The following is a 19953-nucleotide window of genomic DNA, read 5'->3' on the forward strand; positions in this document are numbered from 1 at the left end:
ATGAATGAGCCGGACTTGCTTAACCAGCTGGGCAGCGTTGGTGCAGTGCGGCTGCAGTGAGGCTTGCTGGGGAGGGAGAACGTGAGCCTGGCAAGGTAGTTAAGGACCAATAAGTAAGTATACAGAAGCTAAGAGAAGCGGATGGATCCGCCCAGAGCATGCAGAATCCAGGACAGACCTTTAGCGAACAGCAGAGAGGCAGGCTGAAGAGGAGAGGTTGCGGGAGCAAGGCAGAATGAGAAGAAAGTGAGGCGCTCAGGAGCAAGTGGTCAATGGTGTGAGACCACGAGGTCACGAGGCATGAGGACTGAGGGAGACTGCGGGACTCGGCAGGTGGTCACTGAAAAAAATCTGAAAGGATTTCAGAACTGTGAATGGAATAGAAGCCAATGTGCGTGGCAATGGGCAATCTGAACACACAGGAAGTAAGGAAGCTGGGACAGGGACTCATAATAGTCCTGGAACAAAGCCCTAGTTCAGTGTAATAATTTCAACAGTTACAGGACTGATACTCACTGGTGTATGTTCACAATCATCCACTGATAATAAAAAAAATTATCATTCTTTGGCTCAGTATTAGGGTAAAAATGAAAATAACAACTACAAATACTCAATACTGGGAAACTCCAGTGAACATGCAAAAAAATTTTGTATGTTCTAACTAAACTAAAAGAGGCGTTAATTCTGCATTTTCTGTACTTGAACTAAACGATCGTTAAAAGTTTCACATTGTCCTGTGCCACACAGAGCATCAGAGTCAGAGCAGTATAACGGACAAAGAATGTCCTAAGGACTTAACTTGTATTTTTACAATTAAGGACGAACTTACGGCTGCTAAAGTAGGGAAAACCTCCGAAGGCAGTAAGAATAAAGAGTGCTTAATAATAAACTTACTCATCTTTAATCTTCCATTAAGTTTAGGAAGACCCATGTATTCACACAGCTCTTGGAAAAATATTTTCACAAAAATTCTACTGGATGACGTAGTGGTTTCTTCACTCAGCTTTATGCATTCAAGAACCTGAAAATTAAAATTAGAAAACGATAATTTTATCTTGGTGTTCAAAAGATGAGACAAAGTGACCAATATCTGTAACTTTAGTATCCCTGAAATTAACGATTTGTTCTCATCTGCAGTTAGAATTATCTCTGAATATCTTCCCTTATGCTGATACGCATTATTACTTGGGAAAGTTTAAGACTGCTTCTCTATACAAATTTCCAAAATGTTAAGATGCTACAGAAATGGAGTTCATTCTCTTTCCTGAGTAATGTGCTTTTTATAGCAGGGAGGAATATTGTCTTGAGCATATAATGCTAAGATTACTAGCTCCTAAAACTCACTCATCAAAACATGGGTGTATGAGGGTTTGGGGCAAAATGCCACTTAAAGCATCAAGCTACAGTTTTGTCCAGCACTAGAGTATACAAGACGAGTAAAGACGAAGAGTAATGGCTTGTTCTGAATAGTTAAGATTGGCTTACTGAAGCTCACAGAGAGAAATTTTAGGGTAAATAAAAATAAAAGCAACCTCCAGTTTTTTTATGGACGTGTTCCAGGAGCTCACTTATTTCAACTGTTTAAAACTTTGATTTCATTTTCCCAGAAAAGGGAGTAAAAACAAAGTAAAAGTTGTGATTAGCCTGCTGGGTTAGCTTATAAATGCCTATTAAAGTAGCTGGACACACTTAGTACTTAAAAGTATTACAAAAATCTATCCAACATTTATAAGCTCAATGATGCTGCTTCATTCTACCGTTGGGTTGTGGTATTCTACAATAGGATCCTCTTTTTTCTTCCTTCTTGGATATAATTTCTTTCCAATTTTTCAGTTCCTTCAGCCTAACCTACCACTTTGTATTTTGCATTATTACCTTGGGCATCTTACCTCTTCTGTTATATGGTACTAAGCTTCTTGAAAGCAGGGACCATATACAATTCATTTTGGATGCCCAGTGTCTCTTTCTGGGCACAGACTTGGTGACTAAACAAATGGCTGTTGAATGAATAGTAATTGTACAATTAAATGCCAGCTTAATGAATGCAGTTCAAATTCCAACCCAGTGTACATTTCCCCATCGAGAGTATCTTCCTTGTTCTAACTATGACTAGAGAACCTCCTCCCTATCACTTACCCAACTTCAATGCCTGCTAAGAAAAATACATCTTGCCAGAACAGTCATTTCTCTCATGTCCTTACCAGAGGAACTACTGACAGTTACCCCGTCAGGAAACAGGCAGTAACTCAGAGGCTCATGTGCCACCAAACTATTGGTGTACGTGAATATGAGTGTGCACACACGTGTGTACACAGAGAAGATGAAAATCTGTATTTTCTCTGAAAACACTCCTAGCCATCACTATCAGAAAGCACTGTAATGTTTGGACTGTTAATATCATCCAGGATGGTATTTCTTACACTCACACATCATTTACGTAGCTTTTTCTTTTTTTAAAATAATTAATCAATCAATTGATTTATTTTTGGCTGCATTGGGTCTTCGTTCTTATGTGCGGGCTTTCTCTAGTTGCGGCGAGCAGGAGCTACTCTTCGTTGTGGTGCGTGGGCTTCTCGTTGCGGTGGCTTCTCTTGCTGCGGAGCATGGGCTCTAGGCGTGTGGGCTTCAGCAGTTGTGGCATGAGGGCTCAGTAGCTGTGGAGCACAGGCTTGATTGCTGAGCGGCATGTGGGACCTTCCTGGACCAGGGATCGAACCTGTGTCCCCTGCATTGGCAGGCGGATTCTTAACCACTGCAGCACCAGGGGAGTCCCTACTTAGTTTTTTGATCCCTTGTTATATGACACAACCTCAAAGATTGCCATTATAGTAAAAGTTTGCTCCACATTTCTTTTTTTTTTTTTTTTTTTTTTTGGTACGCGGGCCTCTCACTGTTGTGGCCTCTCCCGTTGTGGAGCACAGGCTCCGGACGCGCAGGCCCAGCGGCCATGGCTCACGGGCCCAGCCGCTCCGCGGCATGTGGGATCTTCCCGGACCGGGGCACGAACCCGTGTCCCCTGCATCGGCAGGTGGACTCTCAACCACTGTGCCACCAGGGAAGCCCTCCACATTTCATTTTAAAGTACATTTCCTACATAGGAAAAGTATGGCTATGCTATACTTAATATCTATTTCATAATAACAGGGGATTAGGAAAGAAGTACAAATATTGACCCATCTACTTACGCTCCATGGAAGTGAATCGGTGTATAAGAGGTGAGCAAACATCTTAGCAACATTTCTCAATTTGTTTGTTTCCAAGCGATGGATGGTATCATATTGTTCTTTGAATATACTTTCAAAGGATTCCATGTATTCTTTTTTTAGCATGCAAAATCGCTAATAAATTAAAAATAAAAATGTCAATACCATTATGAGCATATTAAATACTAATTTTATTCAATCAAAAGTTAATAAATATTTGTATATCATATCACTCAATCTTCTTGTGCTGTATAATGGGATGCTCAAAAAAGAAGTTAATATATATCACCCCTATCTACCTGGGATTTATATGCTAAAACAAAGTTATACATGTGGCTGACCACAGACATACACGTTTGTATAAGATAAATATACTTCTCTGTGGGTTGAGTTTGGACTCAAAACATTATTTTAGATCATGCTTTATTTGTGCTGCCTGAGCATGTACTTGACTTCAGAAACTGCTGTGAAATTTTGAAAAGACAGCATTTAACTGTCCTCTTTGGGAAATTTTACAAAGCATGTGGAATTTCTCAAAGTTCTCGAAGAGTAATATGTAACGTTAAGGCACTATAAAAATGAAGTGGGAAAGGAGGAAACTGCAGAGAGTGGGAAACCTGTGGAAGGGAAGAACAATTTGCTTTCAGCAAAGATGTGTTATTATATTAGACCAGGCAACAAAGCAGACACATTAATTCACAATACTCATGTTAAGAATTACCCTTGTGATTTCATCAAAATCCAACAAGAAAAATGAGGTTGGAACTCACCCCAGCTAATAAGCCAAAAAATTTCTCATATGTCCTTTGTTGGGCACAGCAGTCAAGTATCATGTTGCAGAGTTCTTTCTATTTGGAGAACAATTACATTAATGATTCAAAACACAGTGAATCCATGCTATATGATAATTTATCAATATGATAGAGACAGCCTGAATTTTTAAATAAGGTTTTAAAAACACAAAACTCTGTGAACTTTAGTTGTGAAGACAAAACAAAAAATTCAATCTATTCAGGCCTATAGTTTTTTAAAGTCTTCTGTTTGCCTGACAGAAATTCCATAGTCATTTATGCTAATTAGATTGATTATAAAATTCTAAATTCATATAAGTATGAACCACTTCATGAAAACCTAGTATAGGAAACAGATACATCAAAAAGAGACTGAATATACTGTATTCTAAAAAGATTCCATACAGAAGTCTTTTAAATATAGATCACCAATATGACATATAACAATTCAGTTATACATCTTCCAAAGATTTAAACCCAATTATCAAGGAATATATTTTGTTAGTACGGAAAAGGCAGAACATGGTGAGTCTTTACAGAAGCATACATGGGCACAGTTTCAATGTTAATGTAAATGACCCTCTGGCTGATAAAGAAGAAAATATATTTAAAAGAGCAACAACAAAAAAAGACCTTTGTGGCTAAGTTTTTTAGCCTCAAAATAAATGTTATACATATAGATCTGTCAATAGATGAATCTCTGTAAATAGATGGAATCATTTCATAACTGCTATAGTAACACACTGTCCAATCAGTTATTTATGGGCCTTGAAACTCCTTTGTGAAAATTCTGTTGAACTAAGAAATGCAAGAATAAATCCAGGATCAGGAAATACCATCATCACAAATGACTTATAACAAATAAATATTATTTACTAATTCATGAAATAACCTTAATGAAATATGTGTTGATTATAGAAATTTCATAAATGACGAAACTCAGGAAATATGGACAAATCAATGGAGACAAAATGAAAAAAGGCATAACCCTACCCCTAACCCTGAGCACTGCTATAGAATTAACTAAATATATTTCTCAACATTTCTTATCAGAAATTTTAAAATTAGTTTTTTTAAATACAGTAACTGCAATGTATTTGCTTTCTATAAACAGAAAGCAAGCCTATAAAATATAATGTATACATTTCAGTTCATTTTTACTTTTATTTAATTTTACCTTTATATCTTCAATTAAGAATTTTGACACTTTTGTCACTTGATAACATTTTGTAACATTTTGTCACTTGATATAATAATTACTAAGATACAACCTAAGCAACTATTGTAAATAATTTAAAAAATGAGGTCAATATGCATTTACTGCAAATATCTGTGTGCAAGAGGAAGCAAGGGGACCCTGAAGAAGCACAGAACAGACACTCTAGAACTGTGCTGTCCAGTATGGTAGGCCCTAGCAACACATAGCTATTTAAATTTAAATTGCTTAACATTACATAAAATTCAAATTTTAGTTTCTCAGTCACACTTTAAGTACTCAAAAGTGACATGTGATGAGTATAGTGGCCACTGTATTAAACAGTGCAGAATATGAATATTTTCATCACTGCAGAAAGTTCTATTGGACAGTGCTGTTCTAGAAGCTGATAATTCACTTACAAAACTATCTACTCAAAGGCCTCCCTTCACAATATAAGATTATTTTTAGATGTAATTATATAACTAGATTATTATTTTTTTAAAGATTAGTCACGAGTTGCCTCAATTAAAATGTTTATAAATGTCTAAGTTCTGAAGAGATGTACTTTGTCAAAATTTAATATAGTACTAAAACTTAAATGAGGCTTTTCTGAGTTCTGTCATATAATGTTAATTTGATATATTAAAATGCATTTTCAACTTCTTCTACCAACACTGTATTTTACAATAACATAACAGGTAATCAGGTTTTAAACAATATAACATGGTAATATGCTGATAGCATTGCTAATAAAGTCAACACTACCTGAAAAACAAATTACTTTCTTCCCTAGACTAAGTGCAATTACAAGAGTTATTCCCTGTGGCATAAAATAATTAAATATTTTAACATTTTAATTAAATATCATAGTGATTTTAGGAGTCTTTTGAGTGCATGAAAATAGATGCACTAAGACACTCTTCCAAATGTTATCAAAATATGATGAAGTTAAGTTCTAGAACAACTATCCTCTGGATTAATATTAATAAAATTTATAATGACTTAACTGTATTCCTCAAATAATGTGACAAGATCATATTACAACTTCAGTTTCAATTATAATTTTAAAGGTTAATTCACTAATTTATTCCCTTCCAATGACAACACATCAAGTGAACCATAATACAGATAGGTACACTATTATTAATATACCAATAAATAAACTTTAAGAGGGAAAAAATAATTTTTTAAATTTGAAAAGTATAATCTCTTCTCAAAATTCCATACCATGGCATTTCAAGAACTAATCTATATTCTTGAACAAAGGCTGGGTAACTTTTTCGGTAAAAAGCCAGACAGTACATATTTTAGGCTTCAGTGGCCATACAGTCTCTGTTGCAACTAGTCAATTCTGCTGCTATAGGGCAAAAGCAGCCACACACAATACATCAACCAATGGGCACAGCTGCACTCCAATAAAACTTTATTTACAAAAATGGGCAGTGAGCCTGGGCCACAGTGTGCCCATCCCTGTAACAGAACATATTTAAAGCCTTAAGACAAAGGACTTCCACTTAACGTTAACTTAGCTCAGACAGTCAAGAAGATCTTTTAGAAGAACTAGAAACCAAAGAGCTGATACATTCACTCTGCACCTGTCTACTACATGTAAAGGAAGGTGTGAAAAAACAAAACCCTGAAAGCCTTGGCTCAGGTTCCAAGGATCTAAAATCCAGATGGACAGGGAATAATATACATAAGAATACAACTAGAAAAAAACACCCATCTAGTCTTTATTATCCTTGGTATTAGGGTTCCATGATACTTTGAATAGTGAAGTATACTGAGTTATAAGACTAACTAGTTATAAGACTAATGGGCTAAGAGGGGGCTAAAACGTACTTTACGGCCAGCTGAATCCCTGACACCTTGCAGAGTGCCTGACATACAGTATATGCTGAATACATTTTGTTAAATGAATTAATGCATGAAAAAAATGGTACAGATTCTTCTGTATGCAATTAAAGTAATGTAACAACATGTATGGTGATCTTCACAACTTCTACAACATAAAGTAGATGGACCAGGTAATTCATTAGAGAACAAACTTCTCATTGTATTTAAGTCACCATTTGATTTATAGGCAACCACTCACAAATTTGTGTAAAGTGTGGTGGTTCAGAGAGACTTCCTCCTTTTCCCAAAGCCAAATCAAACAGCCAATTTAAGTCACTGGAATGAGTAGCATATATGAAGCACCTCGGAACTCCTAAGTTTTGAGTTACTTTAAAATTTTAGAAAACCTACATTTAAAAAAATGAGTATTCAGTACTGAGTTACTGTTTCAATTCATGAAACCTATTAACTGTCTTAACCATTTTTATAACCAGTATATATTTCCTAATAGAAAAAAAAAGTATTAACTTACTGTTTGACCCTCAGGAAACTCCATTTTCAGCAATTTGTGAGCACACTCTTCAAAATCTAAACTGTAGAGATAAAATGGTCACAGTAGTTAGGTTAAAAACCTGCAGCATATTTAAACTGTAGCACTCTTTCATATATAAAAATCTTACCTTAATAATTGTTTTAAATATTTTTTACTATAATTTCATATTACTGTATTGTATATATAAAAAAGACATAGTTCTTAACTCTGCAAAGAATGAAGTACTGATACATACTACAGTATAAAATGGATGGACTTTGACTTATGCTAAGTGAAAGAAGTCAGACATAAAGACCACGTACAGTATAATTTCATTTATATACTATGTCCAGAATGTGCAAATCCATAGACACAGAAAGCAAGCAAATTTTTATTACACTGCTAAATATTTCCACTTCTCCTGATCCAAGTCAGGAAGAGGTAAAAGATGTTCCAGGAGCCCAGCATGACATCCAGTGCTTAATCACCACCTTTACAAGTTATCTTGATTCATACCCAAACACAGGGCTTCTATTGTACATTATATAAAAACTAAGTATAAAAATAGTACATAACCAAAATCACTTACAAAGAAAAAAATTTGTTTTTATACAACACTTATATAAATTAGATGAAAAATATCTTCAATATGCTTCACTTAAGAGAATTATCAAACTCAGTGTGAACTTGATTCAGGAATAATGCTAATATCTTTTGATAACAGCAGTATAAAATAATCACCCACTGAAATATAATGATTATGAATTTAGTTTTATAGTTCATCTCTATTCCTCAGCTTCTGTTACTTATTGGGTTTCATAAACACAAAAGGGGTAATAATTCAAGATGGTAGAATAGAATTTCAAAAAAACTAAAAAGAAAAAAATCTATCAAGAAAGAGCTTTCATAACAGGTAATATTAAATAATATCTAGCCCTAAGATTAAAATAGTTGACTGTAGTTGATAAACTTTAATAATATAGCAATAACAAAAAGTATTTTAAAAGATGTGACATTTTCTAGTTTTTATTTTTTTAAAAACAGAATTAGTACTCAGGAAGAAAATCCTGTAATTTCTGAAAAACAAGTCAAGTAGGTCATGGAAAACTTTTACAACTTTCCTTTTATCTAGTAAGTGAAGAATAAGGGAGAAGGTATGACAGTCTATTACCCTTGTTCCTGTTTTACTTTAAAAGTATTTGGTGACTCCTTACCATGACTGTTTTGAAGTTGCACTAAATGTAAATATTAAATGAATTAAATTTGCTTGATATTTTAAACCAAATGAATTCGAGGTTTAACACAAATTAATAGTGATGGAGGGAAGGGGAAAGAAAAAAGACTTTACATGATGCCAGTTGTCAAGCTGTGCTTACAAATGGTTTGTTGATGTCTCCAATCTAAGAAACTTCAAATTGTTGAGGACATTAAAGTCCCACCTCCCTCTGATGCTACAGCTTCAACATCACTTAAAAGCAAGAACAACCAGGAAAGTCTAATTTTTAATAGCAAAGCTAGTTGTGTTGTTTTATGTTTCCATAAATAAAAGAAGACTGTTTAAGGAGCCAGAACATTAAGAAGAAGATCAGAGTACTGTTGAGGTCAGTCAACAAGTCTAAGAGGAAAGAAAGTAAAAAAATAAAATCCCCAGATAGTTCAGTTGCCAGAACTTGGTTTTGTTCAGAAGATTTCCAAAAGTGAACAGTTTCTATAAATAATCCAACGTCCTCTCAAGATAACCACTGGTGTTATGTTAATGCATTATTTCTAGAATCTGCCTACCTATTTGTATACTTAAGATAATGCTACCATCATGGTATTATATAGTCTATATTACTAGTTTTTATCCCCACCTAACAATAAATCAGACCACTTGCCCACATCAGTACCAATGCTCCATTAACCTAATTTTCAATGGTGGCATAAATTGAACATTTTGATTATTCATACTGGGCAATAAGATTCTCTTTCTCTCCCCCTCTCTTTTTGCTTTGAACAATTCTGTGTATAATTCTCTGTCAATACGTATTTCTTTAAGAAACATAATGAAAAAGAAGGGTCAAATGGCAATCAAACTAAGCCATTGATTCATGCTATCAAAAGGCTTTCCATAAAGAATGCACCAATTTAAATTCCCACCAGTAACTTTTCTGTGTATCTAACTGAACTCATCATTACTACTGAGTACTGTTGCTTTAAAAAGATAAAGTAAACCACTTTAGCTGTTTTAATGCCAACATTACTTATTCACCTAGAATAATATTTGTTTGGTAACTTTTTTACATTTTATAATCCCATTACCTGAGTCTCCCAACCAAGTCCTTTAAACACCTTTTTATCAAAGTTGTGTTTACTTCCTAAAATTATTTTTACTAGGCATTTAGGGGCTGAGACTCTTAACAAATAACACATAAGACAGTACTTACTGTACTGTTACTAGAATTGGCGCCGCTATATAATAGTGGCTGTCACTTGTCTAATGTTTTAGCTTTTCAAATCTTTTTGTGTGATTCAGAGGTTATCAAGGTTAGATCGCTTAAAAAACAAAGTTTCTTTTAAATAGTAATTCAAAAAACTCCACTGTGACTCTTCAAAGTTAGTGTTAATAGCAATATTAAAGCAGTGAATCTGCTCTTTACAACTGATTACTATTGATTTTCTAAAAAAAAGGACAAATAAAAGGTCAAACTCTAAGAACAGCTACTTAAAACAAAAATTTCTCACTTTTAAGTTTGTATAAAAAAACATTTAATAGTTTTTCCTTTCATGTGAAAGGCAAAGAAACATGTAAGGGTAAACCAAAAAAATTTCTTAGCAATGTTTTGCTGTTTAACATTTCTCTTTTTGAAGATGAATCTAAGCCAAAAAGTTTTCAGACAGACTGAAAACAAGACGACTCCTACTTATGAATCATTTTTGCTATTACATCATACTAAATGGAAATATACAAAACCTAGTAACAAAACAAAACAGAGAAAATATTCCCTCTCCACTGTAAAATATACACGGTGCCCACTAAATCAATAGGCTGATTACCATTCGAAACAACAGATGTACTAAGCATTTAATATTTTCATTTATTTCTCTTTAAAACCAAAGTCACTGCCTTCAAAGGGAATAGGTTGTTTTCATGACATCATAGTAGTTCTTGCTTAACATTACTTCAAAGGGTCCTTAAAACCTTCCTAATTCCTACTTCTGTTCATATTCATTTCCATTTGCACAACAAATCAGTGTCCAAACGTCATCATAACAGTGTTTCTCTGCTTAGAGCCAGAGTTAGAAACCAAATTAAAAAAAAATAAAACATTAAACTTCCACTACACAATTAAATACTGTGCTAACTCTGTAATGTAGAATTGTTTTCAGGTTATTAGTGATATTTAAATATAAGAAATGACATAGCTTTAAAAAGAAAAACATTTAATTACATAACAGATAAGTAAAGACAATTTGCTCTTGAAGTGAAGAACCAACAGTAGGAATCTATTAACTGGGGCTTGGGATGGGGGTAGAGGCAAGTAGTTTGAGAATCCCTGCAATAGTATCTAGTTTTCTGTTATCAGATTCTAAAAATCCCATCTGCTTGCCCATCCCCTGTCAAAAATAAGGATCAACTGATCTACAGTACCTTACCTTGACTGAATAGCAAGATAAATTGTACGACGAAATGAGACTAGATTAATTTCTGTTTTGTCATGAATAGTCACCGTTTGTCCTGAAATTAAACATAACAAAATTATAAAACTACACAAATAAATGTGAACTGGAAATGTATCCTTGTATAATATTTTCATAATCTATTTAGAATCTATCAGTTTAATAATAATAACACTCTCTTCTACAGTATAAGTTAGTATTTACAGAATTCAAAGTAACTATTTCTAGTCTTTTGCCATATCTTAGAGTATTTTAATAAGTTTATTCAGCTCAAAGAAGTCCAGAACCAAGCCAGTAAAACTATTTTTGTTTCTGTGTCACCTGCTCATTTAGACATTACAAAAGGCTGCACTCATGCTGCTGTTTGTTAAAATATTATTTCGATATTTATAAACCGTTACCTTGATAATTTGAAAGAACTGTAACTTATGGGTAGAAATTCAGCTTCAGAGAACACTGGATCATCATGACAGGTTTAATGGGTCCAATAGAAATATGAATATTTGTTAAAATTTTCTCTTACCTAATGCATGAAAACTTTCCTTATAAACATTTAATAGTTTTTATTTGAATAGTATTTTCACATTAAAACAAAGAAATGCTAAAGTTAAATGTAGTACATGGTTAGGAGATGTTTTAAATGAGGAAGACATTGGAAAAAATCAAACTCATTTTTATAAACTATGTTGTAGAAGAGCTACTATACTCTAAGACAGAACATTACGCCCTAAAAGGGAAAGATATACTTTTAATATTTTCAAATATGTAACGTAAGTAAATACTGACCAGTGTACGTTCTTATGTTTTAACTGAGACTTAACCAAAGTAAAGTTCTGAGCTTATTTTCCTGTGAAATAATATAATCAAAGCTGAAGAGGAAGAACATCATGCCTGCTTCTGTTCAAATATAGCTTTGGGCCTCTCCACTCTATTTTTCCAACATAAAGAGCAAATATCTAGTCACTCTCATCTGTTACGTTCATGCCAGGGTAACATAAATCACATGCCCTCAACATGAATGTACCCTTTTCAGAGTTTATAATCAAAGTCATAAAATGTCAAGTTAAAATTATGTTGATATTAAAAAATGAATTTCCTTGTTTAATACTTTCCGAGCAGGGTCTTCCAACCTTGCCAATACTTATACTTTGCTGTGAGGGGCAGTCTTATGACTCACAGGATATTTCACAGCATCTCCAGCCTTCACCCATTAGATGCCAGCAGCATCGCTTGCAACCCTCCACAGATTAAGAGCCACTGTCTTAGAGGATTACGGTAGATTACCTTGGGAGTATTTTACAGTTTTATTTGAATAAGCTATACTTTTACCTTCTTCATCTTCTTCTCCCTCTTCCTCCTCTTCTTCCTCCTCCTCTTCACTACTCCCAGCATCTTGGTCTGTGTTTGAGTCACTATCTCCTTCATCAAGAATTTCTAAAAGAACAAAGTAGGTTTAGGAAAATATGAATGAGCGAGGGATATAAATGCATCTCATTCCAAGAAGATAATTCTCAGTTCACTGCAACCCATAGTGGTGTAAGAGTTTATCAACCAGCAGAGATGATCACACAGGCCTAATGTTATTATCTGAGTATTCAGAGAGCACTGTAACTAATTTGACTAGAGAAAGCCATATGTGTAATTCTTCTGCCAGATAGAAAGTGGCCATGAAATAAGCAAGGGATGAGAAGAACAAAGAAAAAGCAGATGAAGGTTTTCCAAAAGAGCAAGAGCACTGGAACAATAAATTAGGAAGAGAAGTTAGCATACTGGAGTCAAAATATTATTAGTTCATCATCAGAAAGAAGATAATTTATCATAAGAAGCTAAGGCTAGCTATAGAAAACAAGAACTTAGGCTAAGAATGTTTTTTGAAAGACGAAGAAGGGAAAAGAAAAAATTGTGTAATTTAGCATTCATTTTACATAAATAGTGGTGAGATTTTTATTAAAATGTATACTTATTAAATAGAACATTACAATCAATCCATAGACTTTCCATATGTACAACAGAAACGGAAGTTTAAAGGCCTTTAAGAAAAACTGGTAAGATGAGCACTTCATTGGAATATCATTTCTTAAAATACATGTCACATTATAAGAACTGGGCGAAAACAGTGATGTAAATAAGAGACTACATAAGGCCAGTCATCATGTTAATAGTAATAAATGACAAAAACTAGAATCGTATTTTGCCCAATGGTATGTGCTCTCTATCTGTCTGACAAAGATTTTACAAACCTAGACAATTCACTTTTGCATTTTTATTATAATCAGACAGAACTTAATATAGTTTTGGGGTCAACTAAGTTTTAGGAAATTTCTAATTTCCTTATATTTAACCAAGTAGTATACATCAGGAGCCACATGTAATACTTAATGTTAGCAGAGAACTTCCTACTGTGAGAAACAAATCATTTTACAAAAATGGAGAGTTGTCATTCAGCCCTTAGCTGGCACACAAGTCTCCTTGAGAATATTTCTAACAAATTGTGACTTCAAGAAATGATCTTAAGTGTCTAGTTTATTATGACATAATGTGGCTTAGACAGACCTTTAAAAGAGGAAACTGTTTAGTATTCAATAGTAAGAAGACAGGCACTCCTGCTGTTTTCCCAAATGCTGTAAGACCTAAAACACAAGTACACCTGGGTCACTCTAAGGTGCTAATTACTAAAGCTGTGCCCACTTCCTGCTGCAGCCATTTTTTAATGCCAACTCTAGAACATTTTCTGAAAGAATTAAGGTCAAATGGATTGTCTAGTCATTTACATCATCCTCTCCTTATCTCTTCACTTTAAGATCTACTTACTGAAATCACTTAGGCCATGACAACTGGATTTTATTAACTGAATAAAGCAGTGGTTTCCAAGCATGGTCTGTGAGTCCTGGGGGGAATCACTGAGACCTGTCAGGTAGTCTATGAGGTCAAACTATTTTCATAATAATATCAAGATATTATCTGCCTTTTCACTGTGCTGACATCTGAAATGATGATGCAAAAGCAAGAGGGGTTAAAACTTGCTGCATCTTGAGCAAAATCAAGGTATCGAACTGCACTACCAGTTATTGTACTCTTTACTGCCACACTATCGTAGTAGGGGAAAAAAACACACACACAGTTTCATTTAAGAATGTCCTTGAAGAAAAAATATAAAATTATTAATTTTGTTCAGTCTTAGCCCTTGAGTATTGGCATTTATAATAGTCTGAGTGAGAAAATATGGAGTTTATATATAGCACTTCCGTTAAAGACAAATGTACAACGGTGGTGGCTATCTCAAGGAAAAGCACTTGTGTGACTGAGTTGCAAGATGAATTAGCCATATTTTTCATTTTTACTTGAAAGAATGGCAGACAAACTAGAGTTGTTAGGTATTTACCAGACATTTTCTCAAATATAAACAAAGTGAGACTATCATTTCAAGGAAAATGAACATAGGTATCTTCAGGTATTTGCCACCATGATCAAATTAAGAGTTTTCAAGAGGAAATTAGAATTTTGGAAAACTTGTATCCATCCCTGTGAGCTTGACAGCTTCCCAATACTTAGACTTTTCTGATAAGATAGGTGGTAATATGAATAAATGTAATTTCTTGACATTGTATTAATGTGTCAATTTAATTTTGAAAATGTTAACATGTTAATACTTGGAAGATGTGAATAATTCAGTGAATCAGTATTTTCCAAATGACCAATGCAACATGTTATGAAATCACGCGTGAGTAAAAGATCCATTCAAAGTGACAGTCCAATGGATTTTAATGTTAACAAAGTATGAAAATTCGTGGATATTGTTTCAGGTTTCACAATGCAATCAAATCATTAAGAAGCTACTAGCTATTAAATATTAATTGGAATAGTATTAAACAGAAATATACACAATTATAATTCTGAAAAGGCTATTAAAATACTCCTCCCTTTCCAACGATGTATCTGTGGTTAGGCTAAATTTCCATCATATATTTCAATCAAAACAACCTACTGCAACAGACTGAAATCAGAAACAATATGAGAATCCAACTGTTTCCTATTAGGCCAGACATTAAACTGCACAAAATATATAAAACATGCCATTCTTTTTCTTAAATTTCTTTTTGTAGTTATTTTCATAAAAACATGTAACATGCAAATATGTACTATGTTTATTATTATTTCGAAATGATCTAATATTTTTTATATTATCAGTTTTAATTTCTAATAAGTAAATGTCAATAGATACAACTCACATAAACAAAAGCTCTTTGGAGTCCTCAATAATTTTGAAGAGTGTAAAGGGATCTTGAGACCACAGAGTTTAAGAAAGGTTGTAATAAAGAAAAGTACAACTTTCTTGGCCAACTGCCAAGAGCCTAAAAAAATGGAATGGGGAATGGATGGGGAATTCCCAAGTTAAAAAAAAAAAAAATAAACAAAACCATACCAGGTATAATAAGAATTCCACAAATTAATTGCCATCTTTTAGGGAGACAGTAGAAAAAGAAGCTCATAAGAAAAGGAGAAAATGGGTTTAAGGGGTTTCTCCATGTTTGGAAACTAAATTTATTAGAGAAAACGGAATCTGGCTGTTGCAGTGAAACCCCCCTAGGAAAACAGCAACTAAAGAGAGAAACATATTTGCTGTACCAGATTTTTAGGGTAACGTATAAAACTGGAAGCTTCTTACACCTTTACCCTTCAACATTTCACTTCTAAGCGTGACTAAAGCATAGAACGCAGCAATGACAAGAGTTCTACGTCTCTGCTCTCTCTTCCTAGGAGCTTTCAGAGCTGTAAGTATTTGTCAGGTAAAATCACAACTCAAGGGAAATAAACCCATGAAATTATTATATAATTATAATATATAAAATAATACATATAATTATGTAACAGAATATAATAGAATGATATAAGTAGCTCTGGATACTAGCTTTAGAAGAAAAATAATGACACACATGAAAAAAAAACAAAAAACCCCCCTTGTACCAGTGTCTAAATACATGCTCTGTGGCAATATAAAACACTGTGTTTTATTTATCCTTACACAAACAAGTAACATTTACTCTTACATCAAACAAGTAATTTGTTCTAGGTGACTAAGCTAGTAATGGCAAAAACAAAATACAAACCAGTATCTGTACAAAGTTAGTGCTTATAATAAACTAATGATGTACAAATGATAAAATAATCAATTTATCCATTTATTAAGTATATTAAATACCAATACCATATCTAGCACTGTGACTGATTTTATCAGAAAAATATCAACCTGCCCTCAACAAATAATGAAGTATAGAACTTTATAATAAAGTACAGCACTGAATTGAATATTAAATTGGGTGGCAATTTAAGTTAAATAAAGGCCATTGGTAATACATGAATATTTCTTAAGAGGAATGAAGCTTAAGAGCTGCATAATTAAATAGAAAGAGGAGAGGGAAAATTAGTTAAATAATTTAGAATGAACTAATACCATGGATAAGCACTAGAGAGAAAAATAATGCATGGGCAAACAGTGAAGAGAATGGATTCACAGAGCAAAGATTTCAATAGGTGGCGGTCAGTGATCTATACCATTCTATCAGTACTATATAATTACATTAATTGCTTCTACTTATCCAAAGGAAATTATTTTGTAAAATTCTACATACCCTTCTTAATGGTTTTGTACTTCTCTTCATTCTCCATAAAATTAGGATCCATCTTGAAAACATCTCAAAAAAAAAATTAAAAGTTAAGTTAGTGTTTATTTTCTATATTTACATTTGTTTGTACTCCATTTCCCAACGCCCAGCCCTGACTTACTAAGAACATCTTCTGGATTATAGTCATCTTCTAGAGGGAGCATATGGGTGAACTGATCATCTTCTTCCACCAAGTCAAGTCCTTCTAGGACAACAGGGTGGTCCTTGAATCCATCCTTCCTTACAGCAAACATCACTTCAATCATATACTGAACTCTTTTGTCAATTTCAGACTCATGGAGAATGTTTCGAAGGCGTTCAAATATAGCTAAAGTTAAGCCAAAAGAAAACAAACTAAGCAATACATATTACAACACTCAAATAAAAGCTCAATATCAAACCAAGGATATATACTTACCATTGATTCCTCTTGGTGACACTTGTGTTAATTTGAGACCACATTCCTTAAGAAAACCAATAGCTACTTCAACACTATCATCTGTTGGTCTTTCCAGGAGCAAAGTGAGCATTTCTAAGCATAAAACTTCATGAGCCTTGAACAGAATGAAGACACATAGAATAGAGAAAATGCTTTTACATATAATATCTACTACTGATGGTCATTTTAAAAATTAGTAAATCTAGCTTTTGCAGTGATAATATTGTACAGATGATGAGCAAAGATTTATAATGTACATAAAAATACTCCAAATATGGGATACAATTTTTCTTTCACTTCCATTATGCATCTGTTAAGAATCTTCTGATTTTTCCAAAAGTCTTAATTTACTACACTGAATACAATTATATGATTTATCTCCAGAAGAAATATTCTTCTTATACTCTCTATATAGGAAATATATATTAGCTATAGGAAATGTCATATTAACCTCAAAATATAAGTTAAAAAGTCATTTACTAATTTTTAATCTGAGATATTTTCATAATTACTACATGAAGAACAGTAACATGATTCTTTTTATATCCTTCTCCGTGACCACAACTCTATATCCATTTCCCAATTCATTCTCTCAGCAACTCTGTTAGCAAATAGTTCTTAAGTTACATGAATACTAATTTTCTCAGAAAATATCTTTCCAGTAATTTATAGCATACAACAACAGTTTTGAACACTTCTATTTTTAATTAAATCAAACTCTACACTGGCCATGGTCAAAATTTTTTAGAATTTTATAAACAATGCCAGGTAGACAGGGAATAAAGTTCTACTGACAAGCTCTGCTGTAAAAGAAAATGGACTTAGGAAGCATGTTCAAAAGACCATATATATGCCTTTTTAAAACTAGACTCTTATTTGAGATGGAGAGAGACAAAGTCCAAATCTCAACTCAGGAAAATATCCTCTTACATTTAGCACAACATCAAAAATACATACTGCTTTTATTTTGGGAAGGCAGGCGAGGTTGAAGTCTTACCTTAGGGACAAGAAAACATTGCCCAGTACCACAGTTTGGAAGATGTAAAATATTTATCATTTTAACTGGTTTATGTCAATGCCAAAAATATCTCCAATATAAGTGTAATATACATTCAAAAATTGAAACATAATATCTGTGCTGTTATAGATTATGAAATTAGGTTTACAGACATATGAAATTAAGTTTCCATGGTCTTAAGTAGAAAATTATCACTGTAATAATATGACTAGGTTAAAATCTAAAAGGTTTCTTAAAGTGAATAGTGGTAAGAATTTCATATAGGAAAAAATTAAAATATTATTAAATGTTAGAGAAATAAGATTAAGTGTGACTTCAAAATTCTTCCTTATGTATAGATATAATTTAAAAAACAACAGTATATATCTGAAGGAAAACTGTGAGTATGAACAAAAGCAATTTTACTATTTTCACGTTTAAAATGAAGCTAAATCAAAACTCTCAAACAGTGGAAGAATACAAAATAAACACAAAAACTAAATAATAAAATGATAAATTTCTGCATTTAAAACAGATTAAAATTATTTAATCTATAATATTTTAAAAACTGATTCTAAGAATATATGAATATATGCATATACTATGTAGTTATATATATGAATATACACATACACTATGCAGTTGTGGGGAATAGCATTCTTTTTAAAGAATATCAGCTATTAGGTTTTCATGAACACTTAGGTACAGGGAAAAGAAGAAATAGCAACTTTTAAAATAAACACACATTACACAGGCTTCCCTGGTGGCACAGTGGACAAGAATCTGCCTGCCAGTGCAGGGGACACAGGTTCAATTCCTGGTCCGGGAAGATCCCACATGCCACGGAGCCACTAAGCCCGTGCGCCACAACTACTGAGCCTGCACTCTAGAGCCTGCAAGCCACAACTACTGAAGCCTGTGCACCTAGAGCCCGTGCTCCGCAACAAGAAAAGACACTGCAGTGAGAAGCCCACGCACCGCAACAAAGAGTAGCCCGCACTTGCCGCAACTAGAGAAAGCCCGCATGCAGCAACAAAGACCCAATGCAGCCAAAAATAAATAAGTAAATAAGTAAAACAAACAAACAACCAAAAAACACCACATTACACTCTTTGAAGAAAAAATGTGTAGTAAAGTAACCATGTACAGCATTAAGAGTTAGATAAATTTGATCAAACAGTTGTTCTGGGTTCCTCTTTATATTAAAAAATGCACTTATTATAGTTCTAAAATTAAAATATTCAAAATACTTTTTCAAAGGACTATAAATCAAAACAAAGATGTCACTGAAGTGGCATCAAGCCTGTGATCTAATGCCGCTGAATGGAACCAAATTTTGAAACTAATTACTTACCACATTTTGGTTAATAAGATGTGCCACAAATTTTGAAGCTGTCAGACAAAGTGGCTGAAAAGAGAAAGTAGGGACAAAGTTAATCTATAAATTAAAACCAATTTTCATTTATCTACAGAGTCTACAGTTCACTTACATACTCTCCTTAAAATATGTAACACGCAAGGTAATTTTAACTTGTAAGAAAATTATAAAATAAAAACTAATACATATGAAAAAATACCATTTCTGGATCAACAGTTATAATTCCACAGTTAACAGCCATCATTTTTGCTGCTCA

General features: G+C 33.4%; 2 protein-coding genes across 2 annotated transcripts in view; both read right to left on the minus strand.

Annotated features, from left to right (window-relative positions):
- Window positions 1-302, minus strand: part of LOC309809377 (pre-mRNA-splicing factor CWC22 homolog) — a gene marked incomplete at its 5' end in the record, with an annotated part of 7343 nt that extends 7041 nt beyond the window's left edge. The window contains one exon of the mRNA XM_082630430.1: window positions 285-302. Coding sequence (XP_082486556.1) covers window positions 285-302 — 18 coding nt within the window. The remainder of the gene's footprint in view (window positions 1-284) is intronic.
- Window positions 303-742: 440 nt separating this feature from the next.
- The window catches only part of LOC309809758 (pre-mRNA-splicing factor CWC22 homolog), a 57319-nt gene continuing 38108 nt past the window's right edge, over window positions 743-19953 (minus strand). The window contains exons 8-17 of the mRNA XM_082631173.1: window positions 19674-19727; window positions 17302-17437; window positions 17005-17211; window positions 16851-16913; window positions 12550-12654; window positions 11197-11278; window positions 7561-7621; window positions 3974-4051; window positions 3186-3338; window positions 743-1021 (exon numbers count right to left, since the gene is read on the minus strand). Of these exons, the coding sequence (XP_082487299.1) occupies window positions 758-1021; window positions 3186-3338; window positions 3974-4051; window positions 7561-7621; window positions 11197-11278; window positions 12550-12654; window positions 16851-16913; window positions 17005-17211; window positions 17302-17437; window positions 19674-19727 (1203 nt within the window). The 3' untranslated portion in view covers window positions 743-757. The remainder of the gene's footprint in view (window positions 1022-3185; window positions 3339-3973; window positions 4052-7560; window positions 7622-11196; window positions 11279-12549; window positions 12655-16850; window positions 16914-17004; window positions 17212-17301; window positions 17438-19673; window positions 19728-19953) is intronic.

Source organism: Mesoplodon mirus, assembly GCF_964341445.2.
Source record: "Mesoplodon mirus genome assembly, chromosome: 8".
Classification (NCBI taxonomy): Eukaryota; Metazoa; Chordata; class Mammalia; order Artiodactyla; family Ziphiidae; genus Mesoplodon; species Mesoplodon mirus.